Source organism: Malurus melanocephalus, unplaced genomic scaffold, assembly GCF_030028575.1.
Source record: "Malurus melanocephalus ecotype Western Australia unplaced genomic scaffold, MMel_1.1 scaffold_19, whole genome shotgun sequence".
Lineage (NCBI taxonomy): Eukaryota > Metazoa > Chordata > Aves > Passeriformes > Maluridae > Malurus > Malurus melanocephalus.
Genome location: NW_026623251.1, coordinates 61,563 through 84,646, shown reverse-complemented (window position 1 = coordinate 84,646; position 23,084 = coordinate 61,563). Strand labels below are relative to the sequence as shown.

The window sequence follows — 23,084 nt, the reverse complement described above, 5'->3', positions numbered from 1 at the left end:
TTCATAGAAGTAAGCCCTTACCCTGTAATATTAAAGAGTTTCTCCATTACATAGGGCACCAGCAGAATGAGCACTCCAAAACAGCAGTGGAACAGAATCCTCTTGTTATGTAAGGACACGTTTCGTACACAGCTTGGGAGGCTTCTTGTGCATAGCTTGTCTCCTGTAAGGTCACTGCAGGAGAGGATCCAGTTTTTGGAGATGGTACACGAAGTAAACCATCAAGAGATTTTGCGTGACTGTCTTAGCCCAACTTTGCAAGTAAGCTCAAAAGTATTTGAGAGAAGTTTCTAAAGTTTATGTTCTATTTTTTTGTTTAGATTGTACGATTATTTAGAACTGTATGTGGCTGGTCGTTCATTGCTGTTTTAGCAATGTTTAGTAAATGACAGTTGTGTCATATAAAATACCTGCATGTACCTCTGCAATTGCTATGCTATCCCGAGGACAGATAGCATTAAGTCTGGGTATGTTGATACCATCCTATATCAAAGGTGACATCTCCTGTACAGTGCAGAGACGAAAGTGGATCCTAGTTTTAATGTGAAGGATTTTATTGAGGAAGCTAGAAATTAAAGTACCCTAAAAAACAAATTAAGGAAGAAATTATCTTTGCTTTGGATCTCTTAACTGCAGACTTCCTGAAGATTAAGAATTGATTGCAGTTTCATTTGAAGAAGCAGTCRATTTTCAACCAAGGCAGTAGTATATCTTTTCTTACTTAGTCTTTATTAATTCTTTATTAATACACAATGGAATTGTGTATTCCATGTTTTTCAGTCAAAAGCAGAATAGGTTCTCCCTGCTTTTCTGGGTTTTTCAGAATAAAGCCTTTTTTAATTGTACTCTATTAATGCAAGTTTGAGAGAAAGCATTTCTTAGAGTCRTGGTGAGAAACTGGGTAGGAATTTTGGAGTTTGAGATCTTCAGGAACTGCAAGAATTAATAAAAGACATGCCACTGTTTGAGTCACTGTGCACTAAGGAGAGAAAATATTGGATTAGTCTGTGGCTCTCACATGTTTCTGAACACTTATACATTATTCAAATGCTTAAGACTTTCATCAGGAAGAGCTGATGTACTAGCAGTGGCTTCTGTGTGGGAGTGTCATGTTGAGTGCATTTATGGTTTATGTCTGCTTAACTTCATTATCTGTCAGCTCTAATTTGATTAATTAAATGAGGTGTAACATTCTTGGCAGGCAAAATTAGAAGTCTCTGGTACGTATTTCCTGAAGTATAAACAAGGCTGCAGGAGCTGAGTACTGGGAAAAGAAACAGTTTTCTTTCAAGCCATTTGAAAAGTCACAAAACACTGGGGCAAATTTTATCATGTGAGGATTAAAATCAGCCCGTTTTTCTAGTTTTATAAAAATTTGACTATTAAAGCTGTCATTTTCTTCAAATCAGAAAATTATTAGTACAAGAAATCTGCAGTCTGACTAGAAAAGGGAATAAAGTGGAGAGGAAAAAACTGCTCATTGTCAGAATGAGTGACCATACATCTGTATTCCCCTCTTTCCTTCTTTTCATCTTCTAGCATGGGCCTAAATTAGTGCTCTATTTGTATGAGTTAATGCACAATCACAGTGATGGWATGACCAAAGAACAACAAAGAGCAGCTGGAGACTTCATGAAAACATTGAAAAGTTGTGGCTATAAATGCATTCCCCTGAGCCCACGACCAAAGCCTGATTTAATAAAAGCTTTGAAAGAGGTTTGTGAATAAAAACTTTGCTTTAAAAACTGGGTGTATTTGAGGCAATTGTTTTATATGGGATCAGAGTTTAACTGTGGAGATTGTGGTGTTCTTTGGTGCATAGCTTATGCTTTTGGGAATTCTCTTTGGGTTTTGAATATTTCTGACAYATACACTCAACACTTCACAGCAAGCTCACAAGCTTCTTGGTTAAACATGTTATTTAAATAAGGTGAAGATGGGAGTTTATAATAAGCTACTAGTATCTCTTTTTGTCAAAAAAATAATTTTTGATTTCTTGCAAAAAGAAAAATTATATGCGAACATACTAAAATGATAGTAACTGAAATTAAGCCTTGCTGGTTATAAATGCTGTGAAGGTATCAGGTGAACAGTTTTGTCAGTCTTCCTTTTTTGAATTGGCATATTCTTTAGCCTCTCCTTCCTTATTTCGTCCATCTGAGAAAAGAAAGTAACGTGTAAAACTTCCATTCAGGATCAGAGGAAATATGAGATGGAAGAAGGTGTAAACAAAGCTGCTTGGGAGAAGACAATGGCTAATAATTGGCAGAGGTAAGTACCTTCTTAGAGGGGCTGCAAGAATTCTCTCAGACGTGTTCTCTGTTCAGCGCTTCCCATTGCAAAGTTGCCTGTGTGATCATTGTGGATGTGTTTTTTTTTTCAAATTAACAGCATCACTAGCTTTCAGGCTTTTAGTTTTACTGTTATATTATAGGCATATGCAGTTTGATAGGTTGCATAATAAATTACATTGGGTGAACCTCAAAATACTGAATTGGTTTTTTTTGCACATTTGGCATTTCACCCTTGATTTTATGGCTATTGCATCTGTCAAATCACCTCTTCTGTTGCTGTGGTCTGTGCAATTATATGTCCCTGCAACTAACCCTGATTTTCAACAAATAAAATATTGTATTCAGTGTACAATTTGAATACTTTTGTTAATTATGTAGACTGCTGCTCCTTGGTGTAATGTAAATTTMAGTACATTGTGGTAGAGTGAGTTTTCTGTTAAGTTACATTTCAGGCTTTGCCATCAAAATCAGATTTGAGATACACACACACAATGTGCTTTAATGTAGGCAAGTGCAGTAGCTGTAAAGGTCAGCTTAGTCAAGTCCATGGAGACAAGTGTTAAGGCTTTATTGTGTTGGATTTAATTAGTGGTAAATTAGTGTCCTTGCTCCAGATATTTATTGTAATGCGTAGACATTAATTAGTCAGGCATATTAATGTGTGGCCATTGATCTTCTTGCTGGCTTGTCTTGTCTTTGGCCAAAAGTAATAGGTTTTTTGATGGCTGAGAAGCAGAAGGCATTCATGAATCTCATTATTAGACTAAGTTGCTCTGCATCGGCTCTAACAAGAACTCTCATATCTACTGCCAAAATGATTGTATTTTATGAGGTGTTTTGGTGCCTTTCCCTTTTCAGTGTATTTATTTGACATTTTAAAATACAACTCTTTTCCTCAGTCTCTTTCAACGTCTAGATACAAAATCTAAAGACATTTCTAAAATAGCTGGAGACATCACACAAGCTGTGTCGCTGTCACAAGGAATGGAGAGGAAGAAAGTAATCCAGCACATCAGGGGGATGTATAAGGCAGAGCTAAGTGCCAGCAGACATTGGCAGGAACTTGTTCAGCAGCTTACCCATGATCGGTGAGTTTTCTCATCTTGGTGAAAAAGTGGGAGAGACTGGATGCTTGGCATGCGCTTCTTGTTCTGCTCAGAGGCATGTGAAATGGAGATAATACTAAAATTAGAATTACTTTTGCTAACCATCTTATAGTTAGGGTAAAAAAAAAAAAAAAAAGCAAATCTTTTACAAATCTATCTTTTAGGGTGAGTAGCCAAGTAGTATTTCTGTGCCATTTTGATGGTTTTTTTTCATCAGATGCATTTTGCTGTTCCTAATACAATGAAGAGTGTCCTACAGTTTTTGTATCCCTTATTACATAGATGAAGTAAAAAATATATTTTGGGTACTGTTACTCACGTTGGCATCTAGATACTCTGTTCACTAAATAGTGTAGAACAAAGCATGTTAAGTRTTGATAAGAAAACAAACTATGGTCTTTTTCACCACTGTAGAACTAGTATTATGTCATGTTTGCAGCAGCAGAGTTTTCAAAATATTGTTGGATGCATTGTATTGCTGTTTTCATACTGAGTAACTTCAAGAACAGTCTTGCAGTAGTAGCTTGTAAGAAGCCACTCGGTGGAATAGCTTATGAAAACAAACTGCAGAATGTAATTTTTTATACTCTTTCTAAAATAATTGCCCAGTTACTGTGTAACTTCTGTCTTTCTACCAGTTAAAGAAGAACAGAATGGGTAAGCATGTATACTTCCTCTGCTGTCAAACTCCTAATGTATTTTTTGTATCAGAGCACTCTGGTATGACCCAGTCTATTACCCAACTTCTTGGCAACTGGATCCAACAGAGGGCCCAAACAGAGAGAGGCGCCGCTTGCAGAGATGCTACCTAACTATTCCAAACAAATACCTTCTCCCAGACAGGCAGAAACAGGAAGGTAATTAAAGCATATTCTATGCTGAGTGTAGTGTCATGACTGAGTTGTAATAATTGTTAGTACCTTATTATTTGTGATTTCTTTATAGGTGTGATAAAAACTCCATTGTCTTACCTATTCGAAGACAAAACACATTCTTCTCACTCCTCTACTGTAAAGGACAAAGCTGCAAGTGAGCATATAAGGTAAGGTTTGGATAACAYTTGCTTCCCTTCCCTATCTTTTCCCAATCAAATGAATCAGTTGTCACATTTTTCTCTAAATAAACATTGAAAAAAAAATTAAGTGGGAAATGAGACAAATGTCAAAAATAGCAGGCTTTTTTCTTTACTCAAAAGCAAGAGACTAGAGCTACCAAATACCATATGGTGTGCTGTGGATATGATTTTTTGTGGGATAGCGTGGTGGCATATCTTATTTGTCACTTAGTAGCACTGGCTGTCTTAGATACTAGATACCTGGTAGATCTTTCCGTCAGTGTTCAGAAGCAAATTGTGTTTTCATCCTTTCTGCTTTTATCATTGGGTTACTCAACTCTGCGGTTGTGTCAATTTGCCACCATTTACAGGCACTAATACTGCCTAAAATAGCTGCAGAGAGCACACAAAAAAATAAGTACAAATACACTAATGTGCAAGTCTAGAAAGTTGAGGTTCTGTTTTCTTTCCCTCTTTGAGATTTGAACTATTAGTCATGTTGTTGAACAGTTTTTCTTCAGCTGTAACCTTGGAGGCTGTTGGGTTTAGGTTGGTTTTAGGTCTACTGAAAGGTACATGTAAGCATAAGCATTTCTATAATCCCTTAACATTTCCACTTTGAAATATTTCAGAGTTAATCGAAGATGTATAAGTGTAGCACCTTCCAGAGAGACTGCTGGTGAACTGTTGCTAGGTAAGGAGAATTTTCAGTCTTTACAAATACCTCTTTGGTGTAAGATTCTGTTATATATATAAACCTGGCTAATTTTTTTTAAGTAATTGAACTGTTGCATTGCTTCTTGTGGATTACATACTTTGTAGATTAATTTTGCCTTTTCTTCTCTGCTGTTTGCATGAGTGCAGTTTGAACTGCCATTAGATTTTAAGATTGCAGATCCATTGCTAAAACATGTGGAATGATAAATTGTATTTCTGTCAAGTACTATCTTGCCTAGATACTATTCTTAGCATTCTTAACTCCTAAATACTGTGTTCTTAACTCCTAAATTCTACTGAATTCTTAACTCCTAAATATAACCCAAAGATGCCTTGTGCAATATCATGTAYCTCTTTTCAACTATTTTTTGCTGTAGGAAAGTGTGGCATGTATTTTGTTGAAGATAATGCTTCAGACACAATTGAAAATTCGGTAAGTGTTAGAACACGTTGTCTGACTCTGATTTTTCCAAACTATGACTGTGAGTAGCTTTTCTCTACTACCACTGAGATTGCTGAAGTACTAGAGTTAGAGATCTCTGGACAAATTGATTAGTTTGGTTTTTGTTGCTTCTGTTGCCCCTGGCTATGAATTGGTAGTGATAACAGAGGAGGGAATGAGGAAGGGGTGATGTGAGAGGTTCCTGTACCTTGCACTCCATTGCTCTGAATTCATCAGCAAGGTGCACAGAGTTTGCTCTGATCTGCACCTGAGAACTTGCTTTAGTGGAAGCTGGAGCACTATGAAGTGCAGAAACGCACAAGTGTATAAACTGTGCTGTGCTCTACAGCATCTGATTCCTGAATTTTATGTTTTACCTAATGTTCTAGCTCCTCCCTTATCCTACACAAGAGRACTGTTACAGGGAGGAGATGGGAACACCTAAACCTTCTGATATACTAAGACACTCTGATGTGTAAATTGTTTATGCATCCAACAGACATTTAAGAGTAATCAAGATACGGATTGCACTACTGGAAGCTTTAAACTGTTTTTACCGAGCTTTTCCTTGCATCTACTAAACAGACAGTTGTCCTGTGATTTAAGATGCTACCTGCTGCTTTTTCCTTCACAGAACTGTCAGAGTTRGGATTCACAACAAAGCTTTGCTTGCTCTGATTGACTAATTGTCCAATTATTTTAGGTTAAGGCACAGTGAAAATGTGGCATTGCTTGTTAATGCTGGACAGAGAACTGGAGCTGCTGAGAGGCATTTGTGATGYTCTGCCCATTACCTTGAGGAGAGTGGAGGATGGGGAAAGYAGCTAAATAAAATCACAACAATGTTTTAAAGCATTGCATTAAAATTRAAGTTTGCTTTGTGATATCCTGTATTGTCATAAACTGGCTGCATTGAAAGGTTTCTTGTTTGGRAAATCCACTATTTAAAATAACTTTTAAAATTGGAAATTCTACAGAGTTTTCATGGAGAAACTGAACCAGCATCATTTTCTTGGACATATGAGGAAATTAAGGAAGTTCATAAGCGCTGGTGGCAATTAAGAGACAATGCTGTGGAAATATTTCTAACAAATGGCAGAACTTTACTGCTGGCTTTCGATAATACAAAGGTACTGTGGCACCAATGTGGAGTAAKACACCAAAGCATTTTGCTGTGTCTTTATAGCATGCATATTCATGAACTAGTTAAGATCTGTTATGTGAACTAGTTAAAGTCTACCTTATACCTTCAAAAGAACGTGGCTCAACTAGACTTCTAAACCATCATAGGCATGTCATAAAACACATCTCTGATATATTAAAACATTAAAGAATCTTAGTAATACTAGACATTATTCCATTGCAGCAGATATCTGGAAACATGTAAAATGAGAGAAACTTAGTCTTGATAGTTTGAAGCTTTTTTAATTATATGATTAAATCTATGGTGTTTTCTTTCAGGTCCGTGATGATGTGTACCACAACATCTTGACTAACAATTTGCCTAACCTGTTGGAATATGGAAATATTACTGCTTTGACCCACTTGTGGTGCACAGGACAGATTACTAACTTTGAATATCTGACTCATTTAAACAAACATGCGGGCCGTTCCTTCAATGACCTTATGCAGTATCCAGTATTTCCTTTTATACTTTCTGACTACACCAGTGAAACTCTGGACCTAAATGATCCCTCAGTATATAGGTAATATGAAATGCTTGAAACTCTTTATTTCCAAATACTTGAGCTGATCATCCTATATAACTTTTTAGCTTTGCTATACTAAACTGCACACACATACAAATAGAACCATTCAGGGACAAGCCTCATCTGTAATAACTTGGGCTTTTACACTAAGTGGATGCTTCACCTGGGATATCAAAATAAAACATGTGTGTAGATTCAAATACAATCTATTGGACTTACTCTGGCTTAATACAATATGTGTAGATCACAGATTTAAATGGAAGCTGTATGTTTCAATTCATGTGATTAAAGACTTCCAGGCCAATTTGCAAAAATCAAGTAGAAAAGGGAATAATATTGTAAGTTATTTGGTTATTTACAAAGTCATAGTCTTCATTATGAATRGATTTGAGTGAATTGTCCCACCCTAATGAATTTGTTAAGCTGATTTTACATTCATGAACACTAAGTCTTTGCTTTTATAGGATGCACCTGATTTGACTGAGGCACTTGGCATTTGCTTGCCTGTTACTGTGCTGTGGATCTGAGTTTGCCTTTAGCAYTAGAAGTTGCTTTTTTATTTTCTGAACTTGCTTGAAAAGTGTTGCAAGTTTTCCTTGTCCTTTTCATTATATTAAAGGTGTTATTCCTAATGGTGTATTATTAAATATTGTGAATCAATATTGTAGCAAAAATTACAACATACCAGTACTGCTTCTGTTGCAGAAACCTGGTCAAACCAATAGCTGTGCAATCTAAAGAAAAAGAGGATCGTTATGTGGATACTTACAAGGTAATTTGGATAATGTTTTCTTCTTGCCTTTGTCCCATGTGTAAATGACAYAGTGGCTTTAGTTTTTTGGGAGAAGAAGAAACCAGAAATACAGTATTTCATGTCTACAGAATTCTTGTTTCCAATGTATTTTCCAGAAACCATTTCCTGGGATTTGTTTTATAACATGCTTGGAACTTGTATTTGTTCCTGTACCAGAAATCATAAACCAGTTTAGTCCTTCCATGTGATACTGCTGAGGAATTTAAATGGATACCACCTTACATCTGAACTTGTCCATATTTAAAGGTCCCTAAAGATTAGGAAGATAATTTACTGCAGTTTAGTTGAAACTACTTTGCTGGAATTTGTAGCTATTTGTTCTGTTTGATAACAGGCTGTTTCCCYTCAAGTACTCTGTTATTTTAACATGCCTTGTACTATGATATTGTACTTTTTGGTTTTTTTTCTCTTTAAAATGTCTTAAAGGCTGTAGGAAATAGCAACAACAGGAGAATTAAAGCATCTGCAGCTGGACTTTCAAATTTATGTCTGTGTCACCATGGTCTAGTGTATTTGCAAATACTGTTTTTTCCATGACTCTGCTGTGTTAGAAAACAGGAGGAATGGGGAAAAACAGAAGTAATAAATAATGGAAAACAGGTCATTTAAATTGACTTTGATACCTAACCGGATGGTAAAAGTGATTGTGTGTCTTTAGACATTTAAAAGTGTGTTTTGTTCCAAATCACTTTTAAATGTATGTTTCTGAAAAGCTTTTACTTTATTCCTAAACAATTTAGGCAAACTCTTATTTTTGTCATTGGAATGCATCTTAGTGGGAGGTTTGTGATTTTCTTCTTTTTTTCTCTATTTTTCTAGTATTTAGAAGAAGAGTACCGTAAAGGAGCACGAGAGGATGATCCAATGCCCCCTGTGCAACCATATCACTATGGATCTCATTATTCTAACAGTGGAACTGTGCTTCATTTCCTAGTTAGGCTGCCACCTTTTACTAAAATGTTTTTGGCTTATCAAGGTAAGGTTGCATTTGCTTGCACTTGGCTTTCACATCTGGGCTTTGCTCCAGTGACCTAGGAATGCTAAATTTTACCCTGTTTAGCATACTTTTCAATTCCAAACAGCTGGGYTTGGTAAAATTAAATCTAGTGTGCTTTAACAGTAGATCCATTCTTGAAATTATCAAACTAGACTATAAAGTTGGTCATCTGCTGTTCATACCTTAGTTTCTATAGCTTGAAATCTGACCTATATTTGGCTTGCAGTCCATGTGKAACACAGCAATTGAGATAAAAGAATTCCAAATATTCTCAGCTAACTGGAGAGCAGTTAACTATGTGAAGTTGCAGTTTTGCAGCTGTTAATGTTCATCATCAATGTAACAATTCAGTTTGGATTTCTTTACAGATCAAAGTTTTGACATCCCAGACAGAACTTTTCACTCTACCAATACAACCTGGCGACTCTCTTCGTATGAATCAATGACTGATGTAAAGGAGCTTATACCAGAATTTTTCTACCTTCCCGACTTTCTAGTTAACAGAGAAGGTATAATAAGAGTACAACAAAACTGTATACTCAAAAGAGTTGTAGGATTCAGCTTAAGGGTTGAAACTGAGAACATATATATCCCTTGGCTGCTAAGTAGTAGGTATATGGGAGAAATCTGGCACTAATTTGTGGGATGTGCTAAAAGAGCTAAGCTAAGTTCTTCCCTAATTTTGTCAGCAGAGCATAAGAGTTTACTGTCTTCTGATTTTTCCATTTGAATGAGTATGTACAGTTGAATGTGTTTTGAAGGGAGTTGTTAATGATGCTGCTTCGTTGATCAGTAATCACTATGTTTAATTGTTTAATTTTGTAGAACCCACTAAAGACCCTTCTGAAGTTACTGAAAACTAAAACGTTGGAATATTCGCTCCTCTGTTTTTAGGTTTTGATTTTGGAGTACGTCAAAATGGTGACAGAGTTAACCATGTCAATCTTCCACCCTGGGCCCGTAATGATCCTCGTCTGTTCATCTTGATTCATCGTCAGGCTTTGGAGTCTGATCATGTTTCCCAGACAATCTGTCACTGGATTGACTTGGTTTTTGGTTATAAGCAAAAAGGCAAGGCCTCTGTTCAGGCTATTAATGTCTTTCATCCTGCAGTAAGTATTTGTTAGGCATTGTGTTTGTTCATTGTCCTTAGTAAATTAATGGGGGAGAGTTTGATCTGACTTGCTTGGAAAACATCCAGCATGAAACATGATCCCCTTGCTCATGAAGTGTTGAAGAATAAGAAAAGGCTTTAACCATTTCAGTGTTGAATTGTAAGATCCCAGGATCATCTTTCTTGGGATCTAGGTGTGGGGGATGATCAAGTCTGGGGTTTAGACTTCCTGGATAGTTGCTTGCAGCTGCTTGTAGTGGTCTGATTATTGTAATTGTGTGTATCTGCTTCTGCCTAATTCAAAAGCTTTTAATTTAGGCAGGTGGTTCTGCAGCTTTTGGTAGGATTAAAATAGTTCTGTTTGTCATGAGCTCATTGTGTTTTCCTTCATATACCTCTTGTGTTCTGTCCCTCTAATAAGYACTTTTCTCTACAGTAAACTTAATTTCAAGTAAGTCTTCATTAAATGTAAAGACTTCCAGAGTTTCACTGTTAACTGCAACATGAATATGTTGGGTTGTATTCTTTAGTTTCAGTCCTTACTATCACAAAGCTTGCTCAGCAGGTAGTCCTGGTTTTAAATGCACTCAAATGTTTCATGTTTTTAGTGTTTGTTCTGTGGCTGGAAAAGCTAACRAAACTGTAGTTTTTCACAGTGATGGCTTTTTCGAGTAGCCATCTGAATACTTTCCTTTCTTTTCCTCTGTATTGATTTGGTTAGTTCCTTAAGCTTCACATAGCAAGTTTGTGTGTTCATAATTTTTAAAGTGAGAAGTTTAGGCCTTTGGTGTGACTGAGGAAAAGTATGTGGTACACAATTGGAAAGGCATGAAAAAGACAAGTAGAAGGAAATTATTTCCACTCCCTTGAAGTACAAGGTTTTTTTCTCCATCCCTACCCCAAAAGAGAGCTTTAATATGCTCATTAAAAAGAGCTAAAAAAATAAACTTCTCCATGTCTAATTCTTTTGTATATCATTGGCAACCCTTCCAGGTTTGCACAGATTGGTAAAGATCTCAAAATAAACCTCTTTGACAGAAATTAGTCATGTCACATACTTAGGAGCAGTTCATATGGTAATCCTTAAAGTGATAGTTATTCCAATAAAGAGGAGGTGACAAGGTTACTTTTGTCAGGCTCTTTAGTCAGAACACCCATTGTGGGATGGCTTCTGGTCCACACCTTAAGCAAACAGCTGAATAGTTTGCCTCTGAATTTGTGTGCATGTGTTGCAAAATCTTTCCCAAAGACAAACCTGACAAGTTTATTCTTGCCCCTMCCCTTTCTTTTTTCCCTATAGACCTATTTTGGGATGGATGTTTCTGCTGTTGAAGATCCTGTTCAGAGAAGAGCCCTTGAAACAATGATAAAAACGTATGGGCAAACACCTCGCCAGCTGTTCCATACAGCACATGTTAGTAGACCTGGATCCAGGCTTATCATGGAAGGAGAACTTCCTGCTGCCATGGGATTGCTAGTGCAGTTTGCTTTCAGAGAAACCAGAGAACACACTAAAGAAATAATTTATCCAGTATGTAATTTTGAATTGCAAGATGGTTTAATTAATTTTCATACACTGTAATTGTTGTTCCCTGTACCCTTGGTTTACAATTTCCTTCCTGAAAGTTCACTTTACTATATTGTACTGTAAAGAAAATACACAAAATTGGTAAGWGATAGTGAAAATTACTTTCATGCATTTGTGATATATTTTGTGTAAACTAAGATCTGTTTTTATCTTAGTTTGGGCCAATAGGTGTAGGAAAGCATTTCACTTAAAAACTTTTATACTTTTAGGGATGAATTGTGGAATCTGTGTGCAGACCTATAGCAGACAAATACATACTGTACTTTCTTCCATCCTCAGCTTTTTTACTGCCTGTAGGAYAGTTACACTTTCTTCACTTCAAACGCTTGTTTTCCCTGAAGTCCAGTCAGAAATTGAATCCTTGGCTTTAGAGAAATCCATATTTTTCACTAAACTACCTGAACTAGAAGCTTGCTGCTTATGCCTTTAAAGAAGTAGTAGAACTGCCTTAAAGTTAACAGTTTAACTGATGGTATTACAGTGCTTTGAACTTGTCTTTCTAATGGTTTTAGAATAAGTACTTCAGCTGTCCTTACCACGTGATTGCTTACAGGAAAGAAATAYTAATCATTCTCCATTACTAATGAAATTGTTTTTCAAAAAATTCTATAATTTGAACCTATAAAAATCTATAATTTTTATCTGTGCTTCTTTAGAGTCCATTACCATGGATAAAAGGCTTGAAGTGGGGAGAGTATGTTGGTTCCCCAAGTGCTCCAGACCCTGTTGTCTGCTTTAGCCAACCACATGGAGAAAGGCTTGGCTCTCTCCAGGCTTTACCAACTAAAGCTATCTGTGGTTTGTCCAGCAAGTTTTGCCTTTTGATGATATATAGCAAGGAGCAAGGTATGAATTTGTGCTTATTTTTTACATGTGCAATATATGTGAAATGAGCCATAAAAAAATTAAATCTAATGCTAYGGTCACTGTTACTGTTCTCCCGCAAACTTCCCAAATTTAGTTGCTTTTGCCAAAGATTACTTTATAATTCCATTAGCAGCTTTCACATATGCAATATCTTTACTGGAGGGTGGATTTTACTTGTAATTTTAAAAACTACAATAGAGTCATTCTGTAATTAAGTTTGTCTTATTCATTAAAGTGACTGAACCATGAGGACTTAACTTTAGGACTTGCTAGCAGATTGAGTCCAAGAACTAAAGAACAGATGAAAAACTCATGTGGCACAGAAAGGAAAACTTAAGGAATTTATTTTAGAAGCAGACAATGAGGAAAGTTAACAGTAAAAAAGCAGAGGTGAAGGATCTTCTGTTTTCAGTTAAACTTCTTGGAGGGATTCTTATTGAGAATGTGAGAATCTGTTTGTACAATCTCTTTTGTTTTCTTGGTAGCATATGCTAGTGCAGGTTTTCTAAAAATACGTCACATTTAGTCAACAATGACTAAAGAAGACTGAATGTTCATTTGGCGTTTGTTTATAATACATTGCAGATCATGTAGCCTAACGGAAAATACCTTGTTTTGAAACTTTGGTGGGGGGGGGTTATTTTAGCTTGTGATAAAACATGAACCTGAGACTTGGCTTGTTGACTACTAAGCTGATTGTTGACTGCTAAGCTGATTGAGTGTTGCTGTGTATGTGACACAACCTTTTGTGCCTTCCTTCAGGCGTGAGGAGCATGCACAGCACTGACATTCAGTGGTCAGCTATCCTGAGCTGGGGATATGCCGATAACATTTTACGACTGAAGAGCAAGCAAAGTGAACCTCCAGTAAATTTTATACAGAGTTCACAGCTCCATCAGGTAAAAAGAAAGCAGTCTCTTGCTCTTCAATTTAATATTGTTAGTTGAAGTGATGGCTTGACYTGGCAGTAGGCACTCTTGCTGTAGCCTTTTTTGGAGATGAGCATCCAAACACAACTCTTTTTAATCTTTTTTATTTCCTTTGGAATATATTCTTCATGGCTCTGCTGTATCTTGCTTTCCTGTACTGGRTAAAGTTTCCTTTTGATTTCATTTGATTTTTGTAGATTTTCTTTCCTATGGAATATTGCTGTGGATTTAAAAAGGCTTATGTTTTGTGCAAAAAAAAAAGTCAATACAGAAAAAACATAGGAGCCAAATGTTAGGAGAAGAACACTATAGTTTAGGATCCATTTGAAAAAGATTGTCTAAAAGATTGTTAGGGAACGCTGCATAATCTCAGTCACACTCTAGTGATTGGAACGATCCTGCCAAAAAGAATTTTGTGGCTGATGTGGTTGTAGGTATAAAASTCTGTGCTAGTTCACTGCTCCTCAGCTGTGAATTCCAGGCTACACAGARCTCCCTCTTTACTTTGTTTCTTTCATAGTAACAGATATAACCTAGAGAAACTGTACTTTAGCTCTCAGATTTCTTTAGTTTAGGTGTTTTACATGGCTTTTCTTAGGGTAAGTAGTAAAGAATAAGTTTGATCAAATGCTATGGCATAATGAAAACAGCAGTTAGAATATATTACTGTTCTAATTTCTTCTGTCTTTGTTTTGTCTTTTCAAGGTAACAAGTTGTGCTTGGGTGCCAGACAGTTGCCAGCTGTTCACAGGTAGTAAATCCGGTGTCATCACAGCATATATGAACAGATTCACTAGCAGCACAGTAAGTTACATTGAATAGAATTCATAATTAAGGACTTAGGCGTATTTACTATTACAGTCTTTTTTTTAACAGGAAAAATGAAAAAGAGACATGTTCTGGATAATTACTAAAAAAATTACATGCATTTTTATTTTTGAAGGATCCTCTGACATCTCAGCCTGATTGTTTGCGTGTTTAAGCTGTTGTTTTCAGTAGTGGCAAACAGCAGATGCTTAGACTAGAAAAAGCCCAAACACAGTGGTTTTTTGGGGTTTTTTTTTTTTTTTTTTTTTTTTTTTTTTTTTTTTTTTTTAGTTTTTTTTTCTCTTGGCTTTCTTCCAGTTTCTGGTCATCTGCCACTCCTACTTCCTAAACTCAGCAGCACTTTGAGTATAAAAAATAAAGTAGAGCTTGAAGCCTGCAAGCTTCAGTCTGCAATCTTAAGTCTGGCACCTTAACTGCTCCCCGGAATAATGAACTTGTAAATTACCTATACTGAGACTTGTATTTAATTTCTATTAAAAAAMCAAACAACTGGAATCTACTTGCCTTCTGCAAAGCTGAAAAGAATCTCTTGTTAGTGTGGTTATGATTGAGTTCCATCCATTTACTAGAAACAAGTGATTTTTGTTCRTCTGCGCAGATCATGTTCTTTGCAGAATTTCTCAGCACTGACCGTTTTACATGCCCCAGGCAGAGGGACTTTGTGTCAATTTTGTAGCTCCTGTTGTTGAGTCAGGACCCAAGTTAGGGCTGCAGGGAATGCAAATGTGGTTCCTGACATCTGCTCTGTATCCATCTTGTCGGGTGATCATCAACATTTGTTTCAATGCAGTACTTGAAACATGACTATTTTGCCCCGTTTCACATTTGTGTAAATGCAATGCATGGGCATGAAGCAGGTACCMTGTTGCTAATTGGATGTGGGGACTCAAAGGCAGGATGTCAAGATTCCAAAAGCCTCCATGTTGTGCCTCAGGTGCTCTGTTTGTCCTTGCTTTACCACGGTCAAAACCTGATGGAGCACTGCTTTGAAACTAGATAGAGTTGTCTTGCAAACAGACAGTACACTTGAAGGACCTCTTTGAGAAAAACTGGGAAGTGATCATTTCAATTCTCCACTCAAGTGCTGTAGGCAGAAAGAGCTGCTGTTTAAAGGTAGATACATATGTGCATGTTTTCCCACATCTAGATACCATTTTAGCAGTTGCTACCTAAAAGCAAGTGGGAAGTAAGAAGGGGATAATATTTCAGGCATGGGAAACACCTATTTCATAACTTATTAGAACTTAATATAACTTATACAGTTGGTGTTGGAATTCCAGCTTGTCTCATTRCAATATTGTTACCATAAGAATCAATAAACCATTGCTATTACTACTGTAGAGAGAATCTGCTAAAGGTGGATGCTGCTTTCAGTTCAAGTGTTGAAATGCAGATCAAGAGCAAACATTTCATGGAGGTGGGAGGAGCACAGTAAGAGGGTTATCAAAATCAGTTCTTCATAAAACCACTTTTTCAAAAGAAAATTCCTGTATTGGAAAATTTTGGTATAATTTTTTTTCTCGCAACTGATTGAGGATTAAAGAAGGATTTTTCTATGTGAGATATCACTGAGAATGACAACTGGGTGCTTTCATAAATGACTTATGTGGATGAGATGCTCAGAAGCAAGGGCAAACTGAGAGATCTTTCTGCTGTCAGACAGTCCATTGCCATTTGCAATTTGACATAGATTATATTGTCCCTTTTAGTGCAGAAAGATGTAAATTTTTTACAACCCGTGAGTTGAGCATATGTATACATATATTCTTTCATCTTGTCTGTTTCAACTTTCAAGGTTTTTTTGTACACCTGCTTTAGGCATCCTGTACCCTCATATAAAAATGCAGATGATGTGTTCTGCCATGTGAGGAAACACAAAAAACTGTTCTCTTCTTTTACAAAGATTATTGTAATCTCTGAGCAGCAAGTTGTTTTAAATAAAGCATTAGCATTCTGATTAAGCATCTCCTTCAACTTAGCCAGTTTTCAGGAAGTCTGAATAATTTCAAATTATATAACTTGAATAAAAAGTGTTGTTTGGTGTTAAATTTTGCTGCTTTAATTTTTACTTAGCAATTTCCATATTTAAAGTTGACTTCCTGCATGTTTTTCCAGCTTGATATCATTGAAGAACTTGGCRTCAACTTGGGGAATTCCTATCAACTTGCTATACAGAGAGTGACAGTTTCTGAGCTGGATTTTCCTTTTGTGTTTCCAAGTGCTTCCAGTAGATACTAAAATATTGAGAACTGTCATTTCACTGTGGTATGGAAAGAGTAGTCTTGCTGAAAACAAATCCACTAACTTGAAGATCTATACTTGAGATGGAAGTATAGTAGTTCTGCATTTCAAGGAACTTGCTGAGGGTAAAGCACTGGAAGCAAAAAGTTGAACATTAATGATGTGTCTTATCACATTATAAAATGTTAAACATAATAAAGCATGAACATAGTTGCTAAAAAATATTAAAAGCAATGGGAACCATTTTTTGAATTCTAAGAATTAAGCTAGGCTTTTCTTTTGTAGAAAGAGATGTTTTCTTTTTCATGAGTTTGTTTTATCTTGTTTTTCAGCCTTCAGAGATAGAAATGGAGTCTCAAGTCCATCTGTATGGACACACAGCAGAAATTACAAGCTTGTTTGTGTGCAAACCATACAGTATAATGATAAGTGTCAGCAAAGATGGAACCTGCATAATATGGGATTTGAACAGGTATAAATATATGTATGTAACTCCCACAGCTTTCTTGTAAATACAGGTTTTCCAAGTCTTGAGTATCTTTGCCCTGTTGAAGTTAATTGAATTTGTTCTGTATATATCTTATTGTGAAGTCAAACCCTTACTGTTCTTTCTCATAAAAGGTACTAAAATTTTATAGTGAACATGAAAAATACCATAATTGTGCAAAATGTTGATTGATATTAATTTCACTCTTTTTATATTTTCCTCAAAGAACCTTTTCTGCATTTGAGTCTGAAATTTAGGCTTGTTCCCTTTGTTTTCTTCAGGCTGTGCTATGTCCAGAGCCTGGCTGGACACAAGAGTCCTGTGACTGCAGTTTCAGCTAGTGAAACCACTGGTGATATTGCAACAGTTTGTGATTCAGGTATATTTGTCAGTCAAGAAAGTTGTTTTGACTTGAAGGAGCAATAAATCACAAGACTTTTAATTAAATTAGTTGTTGAGTGTGTATTAATTATCTGAGGATGCATTCAGTCATACAGGAGCAATATTTTGCTTTTTTTTACATAGTAACATACAAATTCCTCCAGAAGTGATTAGGCAGGTGTTTGAATATAATGTAGAGCTAGGAAGGCAAACAGCTTGGTCTCTTTATAAAAAGATTTTAAATTTCAAAGATACTGGGAGACTCACATTTTGTGATGTTGGCTACTTTATTTTAAATGGAGATTTGTTGTCAAAGGTACAGTTCTCAGGGGTATACAGTGTATTACAGAGCAAGGCACAGTGCATTAAAGGACAAGGGGATATTATTCTGGAAGTTTCAGGAATCTAATATTCAGATTTTTAAACTTACRTGGAGTCTTTCAAGTCCATTTCTATAGCTCACAAATTTTTTTCTGCAAGATGCTTTATTTTTTAATTACTAAGGGATATTACATTTCCTTTTAAAACAATTCCTTTTAAGACAAAAGCAGTAACTGGGTTATTAGTTCTTTGATAGAATCAAATAATGCCATATAACCACATAAGAGAACTGTACTTGCTGTTTGCCTAAAATGCAAGCCAAGGTGCAAGAAACAACTGCTTAAATAGCTAGTATGCATTCTATCGTAGTGCCTTCCCTGTTACTCCATGAAAATTGGTCATTAAAAGTAAATTCACAGTGTTTTGTGAATAAAATGTTCCATAAATATAATGTGATGGCTTCTAAATCACTGTAGTGRCTTGGTGGTTTACATGCTTCCTGTCACAGGGAGAGAGGAGTAATGGCAGACATCACTCAGTTGTTTAAACCTTGTGAACTCTGAAGATGTTGAATTCTTTGCCACAGAATATTTAAGTATTGTAGATTTGACTGTGGTCTAGATTTCTTTTTTTAATACTCTTGTGCTCTGCTCTGTTGCAGTTGGAGGAGGCAGTGATTTGAGGCTTTGGACAGTGAATGGTGATCTTGTTGGACATGTGCACTGCAGGGAAAGCATTTGCTCTGTTGCATTCTCTAACCAGCCTGAAGGTGTGTCTGTCAATGTGATTGCAGGGGGCCTTGAAAATGGAGTTGTAAGGTGAGCATTTGAAGCATTTATTTATTAAAACACTCTATAACTTAGACTCACAGTTTGAGAGCATGTAGCCAAACATCATGCTGGTATTTGGCTTTAAAGAAGGTGAACAAGCTGTTACTCAGTTCTCTGTCTTTAGCAGTTGCTAAATAGATTGTTTATCACTGAAATATTTGTAAAATCAAGTGTGAAGAAAAATGGCTCTTTCTTTCAGACTGTGGAGTACGTGGGACTTGAAGCCAGTGCGAGAAATAACATTTTCGAAGTCAGCCAAACCTATTGTAAGGTAAAAAGACCTTAATTATACAATAAATGCATTTTTCTCGGGGGGGGGGGGGAAACAGACCCACAAACAAACCCACAATAAAACAGTCTTGAATGTTGGACATGAAAATAGGAGATAAACACCCATGTCTAAAAAGAACAATGCAAACCTACTAATATTCCATGAAAGCAAAGTAAGCACAAGTGTACTGTATTTATAATGACAGTAATAACTAGGTTCTGGGCTGGCAGATGGAAATTAGCAGGATTCCCTTGAAAACTGAACAATAGCTGCTACTCTTATTTTTAAATTTAATATTTTTCCTCAGAATCTGTGTTAAAATGAGATGATCGTAACTTCATCAGAATTAAATAGACAGAATGTTTCTTCCTCAAAATTAAATGAAAATACTGCATTTTTCCTCACCATTTTTTTTGTTGCTGGAGGGAAATGGGGGAGAAGGGGTAAACTCTGAGGAGCCTGGAAGGTGCTATTTTGGCATGCTTGTGTAGTTAGCTTTCTCTGAGTCCCCTTGATTTATATAAGCAAAATGCTCRTGCCAAAGCATTTTCAGAACACCGTCAAAGGATTGAGTCTTTGATCTCCCCAGTGGTACGGTAGTCTGCGCAGAGGTCATAGAGTTATGCCAAAATTTTATCATCTTAATGTTAGCCTAGGAACAAATCACTCTGAAAAATTTTGGTTTTGCTGTTGCTGAAACACCATTTAAAATCCAAYCTACTATTTTTTTAGAAATTAAAAATATTGTCTGATAGCAGTTACCTTTGTTACCTCCTTTAAGAAGCATACTTTACAAAGCTTGTTGATAATGATTTAGTAGCTATTGAATAATTTAAAGTTTTCTGATGAAATGTGACAGAAAATGGATGCTGACCTTGATGCTCTTACATTACCCATGGCCTGACTGAAGAGCTTTACTAGCCCTGCTACAGCTCAAGAAATGTCCATCTGAACAGAAGTCCTGTGCTGTGCCATGAAATTGGATGGATTTAGTTTTTGCCTTTGTCAGCAAAGCAAGTTCAGAGGCCCTGAGTTCTGTTACAAAAAATTCTTTAGAAAGAGAAGGGAAGAGAGTAGGCTGTTGCTACTGATCCTGCTCTTTTCTTTGACTCTGCAAAGAAATGAGTAGTAAACTGCAGGGGATGTTGAAGCGCTGGCCAAACCTGTAGTTCAGCCTGTTTGGTACAAATTAATGAGCAGATGCACAAAAATATATTGCTGTGTTAATGTAGGCACTGGATCTCCCCCTGACAGCTAATCTTTGTTGGCTGAACTCTCATGGGCTTTTAATGCCTTCTAGCATTATAAATAGCCACATTTGGTATAAAAATACTCTTTTCTTGTTTTGCAGCCTTACATTTTCCTGCGACGGTCATCACTTGTTCACAGCCAACAGTGACGGGAATGTCATAGCCTGGTGCCGCAAGGACCAGCAGCGCTTGAAGCTGCCCATGTTCTACTCATTCCTCAGCAGCTACGCGGCTGGGTGACGGCAGGTTCTGCTGCTAACTCATGTCTCTGATGCACTTTAATCCAAGATAGGTTATAGGATATTTATATAGATATTTAACTGGACTTTGAAGTACTTTGAATGTCACTAGAGTGACTGAATAGATGGGGTTTTTTAAAAGAGCAGTCTAAGGTGGTTGTAAGATTGCACTTGTGCGTGCACAAACTTGAAGCATATCCAGGTCAGCAGGAAGCTCTGGTCATATTATCCAATGCSGGCAAAGTGACTAATAAATGCTCAGTGCTGCAATATAAAACACAAACAGTATTTTTTTTAAATCACTTCTGGCATAGAAGTATTTAAAAAAATTGACTATACTTACTCCCCCTCTTAGTTTGTAAAATATCAGCAGCGTCAAGTTCTGTAAATATCTATTCAAATGTCAGCATATGTATATCTGATTAATTGAACATGATATGGTTAGCTCTGGGATAAGCAATCCAAAAGTTAAAAATCAACGACCACTTTAAATTGCTTTTTTTGAGAAGCAAAGAACTTAGTAGGTGTTTTTTGCACCATCATGGTATTGTAATGCTAAAAAAATGAATTTCTGCTATCTTTATATTTGTAATTTTTGCCATCTTCTCTGTTAATRTAATAGTCTTTGCAGCAGATGAAAATCAAGTATTTGTCTTAGTGATGGGTGGGCCCCTCATGGCATCATGAAACAGTGGTTAGATCACAATGCAGTGTGAACTACCTAACTTTGTAATAGTTGGTTATTGCAGTTCTGTGGCAGAACATCTATTATGTACACACAGCTTATCTTCCAGAGCTCTAAAAAGTGGTGTTAAAGAAGGCACAGATGTGCTCCTCTTCTAGTGTCATTGAGGTTCAATCCACTGTAAAATGTTTGAATCTAACTGCTTGAATAATCAATGTTCATAAGCATCAGATGATTTGGCAAGGTTTACACAGATATACTGTGCAAATTTGTTGTGTATTCCTGGGTGCTATCTTCTGTGTAGAAAAATTAAGCCTCTATTGTGAAAGGCTTAACAAATGTGAATTCTCAGGCCAGATGAAAAATTACTATTTCAGGTGATGGATTTGAAGACCTCTAAACCTGACACTATGAGTGAGTGCCTACAAGTCATGTGAATGGTAAAGCAAGAAYGCTACACAAGTCTGATGTAGTTACATTTTCCTTTTAAATTGCTTTGCTTTTTCACCACTGACATGTTCTGCTATTGCCATTCAAACTGCTGTATCTTAAGTTTAAGGCTCACCTGCTTTCAGAACTTTTCATATGAAATTGTCAGGTTGTGACGAAGGTGACACACACACACAAGCAATCTTTACACTTCTTTTGAAAATTCYAAATAGTCTTCAGAAATTCTGGAGACTTCCTAGTTGAAGAACTTTTTGAACTAGAAAAACTTAAGAGAAATGTTCTCATAGTTTGACACAAAGGCTCATCATTAGTTCAATTAAGCAAGTGGCTGCATACTTGTATGGATTGAATTTTAAATTTAAAATTTTAAACCGCATATATTGTAGCAGCATTGTATGGGATGGCTTTAGTCATGTTTTTCTCTGTCTAAATGTTAATGTAAGGTCCAAATACAGACTGAAAAGCTTCCTGGCTCATGTTGATGTGATGTGCTTTGTTTAAGAGAAAAAAGACAAACATTGTGGTTTTGGAGTGCTTTTGTGCTCCCTTGTTTTGGGGTGTTGCTCACAAAGGCTTATTTTTTTATAAAGTAGAATTCCACTTGTTACAAACCAATATGCAAAATTGCTGGCCTTGTAAAGAGTGCAATATTATATATTTTTATGTAAAAGTAAAAATGACTTTTTGAAGCAAGGAATATTTATTCAGCTTAATATTCTGGAACTATAAAAATAACATTGCAATAGTGTCTGTGCATGATGTACTTAAATTCCCTGTAAATGTCACATTCCACACTGTATTTGTATATATGCTGTCACATTGTTGGGTAATAAACAGATCTTTGTACCAAACCATTTTGACATTGTTAGAAACATGGTTTTGGCTTAGTTGTATCTTTCTTCTTTTAGGGAATCTCTCACATCTTGTGCCAGATCAATTTCTGGTAATTCCCATATCTTTGGTATTTTAAAAATCATGAGGTGGGAAAGTTCTGTTTGTGGGCTACATCCTGTGTCTGTCACACTGAAGGTGGGGAGTTTAAAATGGGAAGTGGGAAATTCTAAGCATATAATTTTGCACGTGTGTGTCCTTTCTTTCCATAGGATGCATGACTAGAATTTGAATGAAATTATGGCTCTAAAAGCAGAGACATTCCCCTTCCTTCCATCTGCCTTCTCACTGGAAACCTGTCTGAGCTGCAAAGGCAGAAAAGCAATTCTCTCTGGATTCTCAGGAAGAAGGGTGAAAATTTGAAGACTGGGATGTTGGGGAGGCATCTGACAGGAGGCAAAGCTCTTTCTGTTGGAAGCCAGCATTTGGGAAAGGATCGTGTGGCAGGGCCTGTCGCCATGATTGCAGGATCCTGTGGTAAACCCAGACCTTTATGTTCTGACAGGGGAAAGACATGGTGAGAAAGGGAAGGGAAGGCAATAGCTGGATATTCATTCATGGTGGGGAGAGGGAGTCTCC

At 36.5% G+C, this 23,084-nt stretch overlaps 1 protein-coding gene across 2 annotated transcripts in view; it reads left to right on the top strand.

Annotated features, from left to right (window-relative positions):
- Nucleotides 1-22,491, top strand: part of LYST (lysosomal trafficking regulator) — a 75,397-nt gene extending 52,906 nt beyond the window's left edge. For both annotated transcript variants that reach the window (XM_057389713.1, XM_057389714.1), the window contains exons 31-53: nucleotides 55-261; nucleotides 1,540-1,716; nucleotides 2,195-2,271; nucleotides 3,194-3,382; nucleotides 4,112-4,257; nucleotides 4,346-4,442; nucleotides 5,087-5,148; nucleotides 5,549-5,604; nucleotides 6,591-6,743; nucleotides 7,075-7,319; nucleotides 8,028-8,094; nucleotides 8,956-9,112; nucleotides 9,502-9,642; nucleotides 10,028-10,245; nucleotides 11,548-11,778; nucleotides 12,492-12,681; nucleotides 13,465-13,601; nucleotides 14,337-14,435; nucleotides 17,033-17,172; nucleotides 17,469-17,566; nucleotides 18,551-18,707; nucleotides 18,919-18,990; nucleotides 20,342-22,491. In XM_057389713.1, the coding sequence (XP_057245696.1) occupies nucleotides 55-261; nucleotides 1,540-1,716; nucleotides 2,195-2,271; nucleotides 3,194-3,382; nucleotides 4,112-4,257; nucleotides 4,346-4,442; nucleotides 5,087-5,148; nucleotides 5,549-5,604; nucleotides 6,591-6,743; nucleotides 7,075-7,319; nucleotides 8,028-8,094; nucleotides 8,956-9,112; nucleotides 9,502-9,642; nucleotides 10,028-10,245; nucleotides 11,548-11,778; nucleotides 12,492-12,681; nucleotides 13,465-13,601; nucleotides 14,337-14,435; nucleotides 17,033-17,172; nucleotides 17,469-17,566; nucleotides 18,551-18,707; nucleotides 18,919-18,990; nucleotides 20,342-20,480 (3,255 nt within the window). In that variant the 3' untranslated portion in view covers nucleotides 20,481-22,491. The remainder of the gene's footprint in view (nucleotides 1-54; nucleotides 262-1,539; nucleotides 1,717-2,194; nucleotides 2,272-3,193; nucleotides 3,383-4,111; nucleotides 4,258-4,345; nucleotides 4,443-5,086; nucleotides 5,149-5,548; nucleotides 5,605-6,590; nucleotides 6,744-7,074; nucleotides 7,320-8,027; nucleotides 8,095-8,955; nucleotides 9,113-9,501; nucleotides 9,643-10,027; nucleotides 10,246-11,547; nucleotides 11,779-12,491; nucleotides 12,682-13,464; nucleotides 13,602-14,336; nucleotides 14,436-17,032; nucleotides 17,173-17,468; nucleotides 17,567-18,550; nucleotides 18,708-18,918; nucleotides 18,991-20,341) is intronic.
- The last annotated feature ends 593 nt before the right edge of the window (nucleotides 22,492-23,084 follow it).